The sequence below is a fragment of the Gobius niger genome (genome assembly GCF_951799975.1).
Source record: "Gobius niger genome assembly, chromosome: 9".
Lineage (NCBI taxonomy): Eukaryota > Metazoa > Chordata > Actinopteri > Gobiiformes > Gobiidae > Gobius > Gobius niger.
This window is the reverse complement of record NC_136860.1, coordinates 1948813-1959571: the sequence shown is the minus strand read 5'-3', so window position 1 is coordinate 1959571 and position 10759 is coordinate 1948813. Positions and strand designations below refer to the sequence as shown.

The following is a 10759-nucleotide window of genomic DNA, read 5'->3' as shown; positions in this document are numbered from 1 at the left end:
TGTGACCGTCTCCCTCTATAGCAGGAAGCTAACGTTAGTGTGACCGTCTCCCTCTATAGCAGTAAGCTAACGTTAGTGTGACCGTCTCCCTCTATAGCAGTAAGCTAACGTTAGTGTGACCGTCTCCCTCTATAGCAGTAAGCTAACGTTAGCGTGACCGTCTCCCTCTATAGCAGTAAGCTAACGTTAGCGTGACCATCTCCCTCTATAGCAGTAAGCTAACGTTAGCGTGACCGTCTCCCTCTATAGCAGTAAGCTAACGTTAGTGTGACCGTCTCCCTCTATAGCAGTAAGCTAACGTTAGTGTGACCGTCTCCCTCTATAGCAGTAAGCTAACGTTAGCGTGACCGTCTCCCTCTATAGCAGTAAGCTAACGTTAGCGTGACCGTCTCCCTCTATAGCAGTAAGCTAACGTTAGTGTGACCGTCTCCCTCTATAGCAGTAAGCTAACGTTAGCGTGACCGTCTCCACAGCTCTATAGCAGTAAGCTAACGTTAGCGTGACCGTCTCCCTCTATAGCAGTAAGCTAACGTTAGCGTGACCGTCTCCCTCTATAGCAGGAAGCTAACGTTAGCGTTTTAGCTGAAATGCTGATGTGGGACTTTGGGTTGAGGGAGAATGTAACGAGTCGCCCCATAGTGCAGCTGCAGCGCCACCGCCAGCATAAGCCGTGTCCGGATACCTCCGCACGATGGCACAATGCGTTACGGGGCTCCCGGTGGCAGATTGCAATTGATTCACTCTCGCCGCAGTTTTATGGATTTAATAATGACGGCATTTTCCCAAATCTGCAAAGCGAAAGCTCACTGGAAGGACAACAACAATTTTCCTGATATAGACGGTTTATCTTCGTTTCTGGCGTTATAAATAGTCCATGTAAAACCCTCGAAACGTCAACAACACATCGTTATAGTTCCTTTACTTTCATGTGAAAAGGCTTTGTCTGTATTTTTTTATGTAACAAGCACAGTTAAACTTTTTTGAAACTATTTCAGTTTGTGTAGGACTATCAATGCTTTCTGAACATATTAACACATATTTTTAAAAAATACCACGATAATTTTGGTCACAATAACCGTGAGGTCTTATTTTCATACCGTGACAGCCCTAATTTAAACAGAAGAGGGGGGAGACTTTTTTTCGGGACTTGAGACTTACTTGACTTGACTTGGGACTGTCTGTTTGTGACTTGAGACTTAACTTGGACTTGAGGCCAATGACTCTCAATGACTCGCTGTGACTTTATAGTTTATTTATTTGAGTGAAACTGTTGAAAGATCAGGATTCATTGCGTAAAAGCTGAGCATCTATGTTTACATTTGGTAATTAGCCACATGATTTTTCGGCTTCCCAACAGAGCGCGATTCTGATCAATACAGCGCGAAAAGGCAAAGGAAATGTGTGTTTCTTTGGATGCATTAAAAGTTTTCTACAGTGAGTGAAGAGATGAAGATTCATAGACATTTATTAAGGACAGAAAACATTCAAAACAATGACTGAAGCTCCGGCGCAGGAGCCTCCAGAACCACCATGTAAAACAGGGGAAGGCAAGTTTGCTCGGTCGGGGCCAATTTTCTTTATTGTAAAAAGACCAAGGGCTGACCTGACAATTTTAGCCAAACGTAAACCTTACAAATGCCAGTGCTGTGCATAATATATGACCTAAGAAATTGACAGTATTTTTCATATTTTTTACCAGTACTTAACCGCTTAAGCGAACACATTTTCTCCAGTTCGATCTTTCCCAAATCTTAAAAGCTTTCTGAAAAAAAAAAATCAAAAGATCGACAAAAACTAGCAACAAACGCAACAAAAAAGTGAAGACAACGCAGCGGCAACCTGAGGAAAAATCAGTTTTGACGGTCTTAGCTTTCAAATGAAGTGTTACTCCTATAGGCTGTAAGCTCCAGTTGATAGGCTTTTTAGATTTGCGCAAAGGAAAACTGGAGAAAATGTGCTCGGTTAAGGCAGGGGTTAAGAGGTTAAACTCTACAACGGTTCAAGAACCTCTGATTTGTATGAAGTTATTTCTCAAAATCATCTTGAGGGCCAAAGGTTCTATGCTGGAGGGCCGGATTTGGCCCCCGGGCCTGACGTTGCCTCCCCCTGATGTAAAAGCTGATCAATGACAGAAATCATGGGGATGTCAGTGTTTTAAGGCGTTCTCTTTAAAGTTACAGCATTTAGAGGCTTTTTTCTGCAGCTGCAGAGCCCAGTGACAGCGGGACTGAAGGAGAGCAGGGGCGACTCCGAGTATACAGGGGCCGGGGCCTCACAGGGGAACCACTGACAGAAAACCTGCCAGGAACTTAAAATGCTGTCCCAGTAATTTTGTACATGGACTGGAGAGTTTTTTTGTGGCGATTTTAATATTAATTAGACATTAAATAATAAATCCATTAGATTTTAAAAAGTTTGATTTTAGCCAAAATTTTCAAAATCGCTAAATCTTAAGAAAGCACTTAATATTTTTGAGTGTTTTAACACATTTTGAAAAGAAGAATTAGGCCTAACATGACGTTTGCGACTTGAGGTGACTTGCGGCTGAAGAAAGACTTGACTTGGGACTTGGACCTTCACGACTTGGACTTGACTTGAGACTTGCATTTTGTGACTCACTCCCATACCCGTCGCTATGGGCGGGCCATAGGGGGCCGTGCCCGTCCCCCAAGATGCTTGTGCCTCCCCAGACACAGATGTGGTGTAGTCTACGTGATACGCAGGTATACGCCGTATAACCACGAGAAGGCCTGCAGAATCACTGTATAACCTCTACAAATTGGGCAAAGATCACTCATTCGCTTAGTGTTATTTTTGCGCTTTCTGCCCGATTACACCAGCCCAAACTCCACAACAAGTAACTATTTCCTCCCCTGACAACAGAGAGGGGACCGGCGGGCTTTCATCCCTCTCTCTCTTCCTCTGTCTCCACAGGCACGGTTCCCTCTAAGCTGCGCTCGTGTTGTCTGGGCACAATATAAAATATAGCTGATATGATAGAGGAGCATTAACATCATCCTCCGCTCTGAGAGTCCACGATGTCGGCCTCTTTATGCTCATTTCCCCGTCCCGGCTCGTGAGAGGCAAAGGCAGTGACAGGTGCTCGTGTGTGTTTTACTACAAAGCGCTGAAGCCGAAAAGAGCCTGTGTTTGAAGTGTGCGTTTTACACTCAGACACTGGAGCTTTAGTGAAGCTGAGAGAGACTGAAAAGTGGACGCGGCCACAGCACTGACCGAGCCATATTCGTGGTGGTGCGAGTGTGGGGGGGAGTGTGGGGGGGAGTGTGGGGGGGAGTGTGTGGGGGGGGCAGGCGCTCGTTCTACAGCCCCAGAGTCCGGTCGTTTTCCACACTCAGAAACGTGTTTTCGTTGCATCGGCGCAGTATTCTGCACAGACGCAAGGCCCAGCTCATTCATCTGCTTTTGAAAAGGACCTCACTCATAAGCTCAAGTCTGAGTAGAAGGATGTGTTGATGAGGAGGTTCAGCTCGGAGAAACGCCACCTGCAACTGTACGGACGTCTCCACCACGAGGACTCATGTTGCAGCTGTAGTTGGTCTGGTCATATTTGCTGTTGATTATGTTTAATGTAATGATCAGTGTGAGCCAGGGCTACGTGAATACTATATGAAAAATGTACTTTATAGTAATACTAAATGTGCCCCCCCGTGGATTTCATATGCCCCCCTTAAAACTGACGTCTGGCGACGGGACTGCTCACTCCCACCTCTGTTAAATAGTAGTTTACATAAAACTGACTCAAATGACTCACTCACCAAAGTGACTCTGGGGTTTTAACTCGAGTCAGTAAATTGAATCTTCACGTCAGAGAAAGTCTTGTCTCACCTTTGACCCGGAGCTGGGAGGAGGTTTTGGAGCGTCCCACCAGGAACATGACCTGCCCCGTGTCCTGCGGGTTGGTGTTGACGAAGACCAGGATGTGGGTGCGGCCGAAGGACTTGAGGATGGTCTGATGCGTCTCTCTGAGTTCCACCCCGTCTTTGTACCAGTGAATGTCCATCTCCTCCTCCTCCACCTCCACGCAGAAGGCGGCGTTCTCCCCCTCCAGCACGTCCACTTTCCGGGGGAGCTTCCTCATGATGGTTCCTGCCCGAGGAAAGACGCCGAGCATGAGGAACCAGAATATAACGTACACCCCCCCTCGCTCTGCAGATCAGTAAAAACCCGTTACCTTTGACGGCCACCTCGGCGATGCTCCGGCCGCCGTCGGGCATCTCGCAGAGGTAGATGCCGTCGTCGTCCACGCCGATGTCCCGGATGGTCAGGCGGCGCTTGGTGCCCCACTGCTCCATGCCGTACTTGTCCCCGGGCTGCAGCCGCCGGTCCTCCAGGTACCAGGTGATGGGCACGGAGTCCTCGGGCACCTCGCACTCCAGCACGGCCAGGTCTCGCTCCCAAACCTCCAGGTCGATCAGGGGCTGCTTGAAGCGCACCGGGGGCTCTGGCGGGACACGAGGAACCACATATTACTAACTTTAAATGTAATATGGTCCCGCCCCCAAACCTCCAGGTCGATCAGGGGCTGCTTGAAGCGCACCGGGGGCTCTGGCGGGACACGAGGAACCACATATTACTAACAAGACCCAAACCAAGACCAGACCAAGACCCGAACCAAGACCCGAACAAAGATCAGACCAGGACCAAGACCCGAGCCAATTACCAATCCATGATCAATACCTCAAAAACGAAGTGCGAACAAACGCTAATTTTATGTGAACGAAGCACAAACGAATGACACCATTTTGAAGCCAATCGGACACTATGGGGGGGCTGACTTCACACAAGTTAAAAGACCCCGCTCTCCTCTGTTTGGATCCGGGCGCGGCAGTAACTAAGTAGTAGTTATAATGTTCTCATCTCAGTGTGGGAACTGGAGACTAAACATCACGCTAAACTCTATCCATAATGAACACATGAGCCGTCGCTGTAGAGTCGTGAACTTTACTGGGTTCATTCACCGGCACAGAGTGAAAACTGTCAAAAAAGGACAGAAAAATAAACAAAAATATCTATGGCGACTTTCCATCAGGAGTTTTGTCATATCGATGGATGAGATTATTGGCGATTTCAAGAGGGACAGGCCACAGTCGGTCCGGACATCCCTCGTCAGCTCCTCGTGGCATAACTGAGTGAAGACGTAAACTCCACACATGCCTCCGGCTCGTGGGGACTAATTATACGCACAGACATTGTCGTGCGTTTGGCCGAGCGCCTCTGGATGAAGTCATTTCGCTCCGAGACGTCTCCGGGATCAGGTGGAGCTCGTCCTCGCACTGGACCCTCCCCTGAAACCCGAGCAGAACTGTGGCTGCGTCTCTCAAATAAAAACTCGAATGAAATCTGATTCTGGATCTGCTCCATCACCGACAAAAGTAGAGCAGCACACGGGGGCTAATATACTGAAAACAGCAAACCCCGGCCTCTGAAAACCCAAACCCTCTCCAAAATAGAACCGCTAACAAGACCAAGGCCTGCGTTTGAGACGTACAGTCTTTGAACCGGCCTGAAATGTGCTGGTTCATCAAACACATCATACACATCAGACACATACACCACTAGGCTCAGAGAACTGTAGAAATATAATCTGGGCTGTTACTGAATGGGCTCATCAACATGGAACAGTGGCAAAAACAGAACTCAAAGATCATTCTCGTGTGCAATAATAATGGAAATGGTAAGATATTTTATTCAGATTAATCACACTTTTCAAATTCGATTATCGCGGTTCATTCCTCTCTAATTATTTTAATTAATACTTGGTCGATTGGCCTTTGACGGACAGGTGAGGGTGCTGAGGGTCTGCCCCGCCCCCTCCTTACCTTTGACGGACAGGTGCACGGCTCTGAGGGTCTGTCCCGCCCCCTCCTTACCTTTGACGGACAGGTGCACGGCTCTGAGGGTCTGCCCCGCCACCTCCTTACCTTTGACGGACAGGTGCACGGCGCTGAGGGTCTGTCCCGCCCCCTCCTCACCTTTGACGGACAGGTGCACGGCTCTGAGAGTCTGCCCCGCCCCCTCCCTACCTTTGACGGACAGGTGCACGGCGCTGAGGGTCTGTCCCGCCCCCTCCGTACCTTTGACGGACAGGTGCACGGCGCTGAGGGTCTGCCCCGCCCCCTCCTCACCTTTGACGGACAGGTGCACGGCGCTGAGGGTCTGTCCCGCCCCCTCCGTACCTTTGACGGACAGGTGCACGGTGCTGAGGGTCTGTCCCGCCCCCTCCTCACCTTTGACGGACAGGTGCACGGCTCTGAGGGTCTGTCCCGCCCCCTCCGTACCTTTGACGGACAGGTGCACAGCTCTGAGGGTCTGTCCCGCCCCCTCCTTACCTTTGACGGACAGGTGCACGGCTCTGAGGGTCTGTCCCGCCTCCTCCTTACCTTTGACGGACAGGTGCACGGCACTGAGGGTCTGTGTCCCGCCCCCTCCTTACCTTTGACGGACAGGTGCACGGCGCTGAGGGTCTGTCCCGCCCCCTCCTTACCTTTGACGGACAGGTGCACGGCGCTGAGGGTCTGTCCCGCCCCCTCCTCACCTTTGACGGACAGGTGCACGGCTCTGAGGTTCTGTCCCGCCCCCTCCTTACCTTTGACGGACAGGTGCACGGCTCTGAGGGTCTGTCCCGCCCCCTCCTTACCTTTGACAGACAGGTGCACGGCGCTGAGGGTCTATGTCCCGCCCCCTTCTTACCTTTGACGGACAGGTGCACGGCGCTGAGGGTCTGTCCCGCCCCCTCCTCACCTTTGACGGACAGGTGCACGGCGCTGAGGGTCTTTCCCGCCCCCTCCTCACCTTTGACGGACAGGTGCACGGCTCTGAGGGTCTGTCCCGCCTCCTCCTTACCTTTGACGGACAGGTGCACGGCTCTGAGGGTCTGCCCCGCCCCTTTCTTACCTTTGACGGACAGGTGCACGGCGCTGAGGGTCTTCCCCGCCCCCTCCTTACCTTTGACGGACAGGTGCACGGCTCTGAGGGTCTGTCCCGCCCCCTCCTCACCTTTGACGGACAGGTGCACGGCGCTGAGGGTCTGTCCCGCCTCCTCCTCACCTTTGACGGACAGGTGCACGGCGCTGAGGGTCTGCCCCGCCCCCTCCTCACCTTTGACGGACAGGTGCACGGCTCTGAGGGTCTGTCCCGCCCCCTCCTCACCTTTGACGGACAGGTGCACGGCGCTGAGGGTCTGCCCCGCCCCCTCCTCACCTTTGACGGACAGGTGCGCGGCGCTGAGGGTCTGTCCCGCCCCCTTCTTACCTTTGACGGACAGGTGCACGGCTCTGAGGGTCTGCCCCGCCCCCTCCTCACCTTTGACGGACAGGTGCACGGCGCTGAGGGTCTGTCCCGCCCCCTCCTCACCTTTGACGGACAGGTGCACGGCTCTGAGGGTCTGTCCCGCCCCCTCCTTACCTTTGACGGACAGGTGCACGGCTCTGAGAGTCTGCCCCGCCCCCTCCTTACCTTTGACGGACAGGTGCACGGCGCTGAGGGTCTGTCCCGCCCCCTCCTCACCTTTGACGGACAGGTGCACGGCTCTGAGGGTCTGTCCCGCCCCCTCCTTACCTTTGACGGACAGGTGCACGGCGCTGAGGGTCTGTCCCGCCCGATCCTCACCTTTGACGGACAGGTGCACGGCTCTGAGGGTCTGTCCCGCCCCCTCCTCACCTTTGACGGACAGGTGCACGGCTCTGAGGGTCTGTCCCGCCCCCTCCTTACCTTTGACGGACAGGTGCACGGCTCTGAGGGTCTGCCCCGCCCCCTCCTTACCTTTGACGGACAGGTGCACGGCTCTGAGGGTCTGCCCCGCCTCCTCCTCACCTTTGACGGACAGGTGCACGGCTCTGAGGGTCTGCCCCGCCCCCTCCTCACCTTTGACGGACAGGTGCACGGCGCTGAGGGTCTGCCCCGCCCCCTCCTCACCTTTGACGGACAGGTGCACGGCTCTGAGGGTCTGTCCCGCCCCCTCCTTACCTTTGACGGACAGGTGCACGGCTCTGAGGGTCTGCCCCGCCTCCTCCTCACCTTTGACGGACAGGTGCACGGCGCTGAGGGTCTGTCCCGCGGTGTTGGAGGCGGCGCACACGTACACGCCGTTGTCCTTCTGTTTGCAGTACAGCACTTTGAGCGTGAAATATCCCTCGCGGTCCTCGTACAGGAGGTAGCGCCTCCCGGACAGAATCAGACGCCCGTCCTTCCTCCAGATGATCTCGGGTTTGGGTTTCCCCGTCACGAAGCAGCGGAACTTGGCGTGCTTCCCCTCCGTCACCGCGAACATCTTCACCTTGGCGGTCTTCGTCACGGCGTCGTTGTTCAGGCGGTTCGGGGCGGGGCGACCGCAGCGTCCGGGCACGGCCTTCCAGTGGCCGTTGGTGTAGCCGTTCCTGTGATCGATCAAAGAAAGAAAAGATTACAAAATAAATGAACCGTTTGCAAAAGCCCCACGCTGTGATTCATTATGTGCTCTGACGAAGACCTCTGGATCTTTATAATCCATCCAACATCAAGGCAAAAGTCTGCTATATATAAGTGCTCGTGAACCCCTGGGCTCCTCATGTTGGGAAACACTGACATAAAATACATTTTTCTCCAGCAAAGACATAATAAAGTTCTCCTGGTTGGATCTTACCAAGGTTCAAGTGGAACGTCTATGCAACAAGAAGAAAAGAGAGTGAGACAAAAGAAGCAACAGAAGAAACAATTAAACTGAAATAATCTGTTCTTGCAGCTGATCAAAAGTTTAGAACACCTGACTTTAAAAGGTCAAATCTATGGATTCAGTGTCATTTTCTGTCAGGTTTTCACTCATGACGTCCTGATGCAAAGGCACAAAAACCTTCTCATTTTGATGTGCTTGGGTTGCTTCATAAGCAGAGCCTCTCGCAGCTGAGGGGCGCAGTGAGGCAGTCAGATCCCGAGGAACAAAAACTGTCCCCAGCCCTGAGCCCGAGGATCTGATTGGCTGGAGGATTCTCGACTCAAATGACGTCGTTACTGGAGCCGACTGCTGCTTAATAACCAGCCAGACCACGATCAAAACCAGAAGTTTTTTGTGCCTTGGCCATCAGGACATCATGAGAGTGTGACACAGAAATGACACTGAATCCACATTTGTCCTAAACTCTGATCAGTTGTTTCAGTTTAATTGTTTCCAATAAAAGCTTTACTCAATGTTTTATTTTGTCTCACTCCCATTTCTTCTTTTGCAGATTCAAGTTCTACTCGGAAACTTGTTAAGATCCGTTGATGAAAAATGTGACATTTTGATTGTTGCTGTATTAGCTTGACTCTAGTTCTGATATGGGCAAAGTTTTTGATGCAAGGGCCACATTGTTTTTTTTAACCTTCCACGAGGGCCAGACCAGTTGCAAATTTGGTTGTTTCAAACAATTACTACTTTCAAATAGAGTGTAATCACCTAAACACATTAGTTATGCATTATCTGCTATTTTCCCCTCATTAGGCGATGCATGTCGGGCTTGGTTGTGCTTGATCTCGATTATCGGCAAGAAACGGATCCCGCGCCTTTGGGAGGAGATCCCGGAGAGCAGCAGTGGCAACGTATAAATACAGTAATAGCAAATACAAAGTACTGTAGCTCCTGATAGACCATCCGGTTGTACCAAATAGTTGCTTTATTGCAGGAACTGTAAAGGGTTACTGTCGGCCGTAGCCACGCCGTACACTTGTCCAAAGCGTAACAACAAGAATAAACTAGCCGAACAAACCCCGCGCTCAACGTCAACCCCAACACAAGCCCCGCCCTTGTTCCGCCCCCTCATAAGCCAGTCACCATTTAGAGAACATAAACATTGGACACATAATGCAGGGTCACTACAGAACCATTACCAGTCCTTCCTTACCTGTTGGCCTCGTCTTCGTGGCCGGGCCCGGCGTCCACCAGCAGCACGGCGCCGGCCAGCGCTTCGCCGAACTCGTTCCTGGCCTTGCACGTGTAAACTCCTCCGTCGGGCGCTCGCGTTTTGAAGATCTTCAGCTGGAACCAGCCGCCGTCCTGCGAGCCCACGCTGAAGTGAGTGCTCTCGAAGATCTCGTTGAGCTTTTTACCGTCCTTCTCCCACACCACGTCCGGCTTCGGGCTGCCCCAGATCTTGCAGGAGAACCCGGCGTCCTCGCCGCGCCCGGCCCGCGTCGACAGCGGCTTGATCAGGAAGCGCGGCTTGTTCTCCTCGCGCAGCTCCATCTCCTGGGCCTCGCCCTCCACTCGCAGCGTGGCGGCGGCGTACGTCTCCCCGATGCTGTTCTTGGCCTTGCAGATGTACTGGCCGCTGTCCTCGATGGTCACCGCGGCGATGATCAGGTTGTACACGTTGCCGTCCTCGAACACGCGGTACCGGCCCTGCGGGTCGATCTTCTCGTTGTTGCGTTCCCAGATCACGGCCGGTCTGGGGTCTCCTCCGATCTGGCACTTCAGGACGGCGTCGGTGCCGCTCTGCACCACCAGGGGGCGCGGGTAGGCCAGGAACCGCGGAGCTCCCCCGAACACGTCCATCCTGGGGCGGGCGGGTGAGGCGGGTGAGGAGGGAGAGGGTCAGTGTGGGGGAGACAGCTCTGCAACCACCTGGAAAACATCAAACTGAACATTGGTGTGATGGAGAGTGGAGGTGAGGCCTGAAGCCTTCAGGATGAAACAACTTTAACTACAGAGGACAGACGAAGACTCAAGAACCTTCACTGGAGATGGACAACTCCTGTACGACTGAGAGCCTACACAGACAACAGGACT

At 52.6% G+C, this 10759-nt stretch overlaps 1 protein-coding gene across 1 annotated transcript in view; it reads right to left on the bottom strand.

The window, feature by feature from the left end:
- Positions 1-10525, bottom strand: part of LOC306968393 (obscurin-like) — a gene marked incomplete at its 5' end in the record, with an annotated part of 80097 nt that extends 69572 nt beyond the window's left edge. The window contains 4 exons of the mRNA XM_079563739.1: positions 3847-4107; positions 4193-4462; positions 8038-8396; positions 9876-10525. Coding sequence (XP_079419865.1) covers positions 3847-4107; positions 4193-4462; positions 8038-8396; positions 9876-10525 — 1540 coding nt within the window. The remainder of the gene's footprint in view (positions 1-3846; positions 4108-4192; positions 4463-8037; positions 8397-9875) is intronic.
- Between the last annotated feature and the right edge of the window lie 234 nt (positions 10526-10759).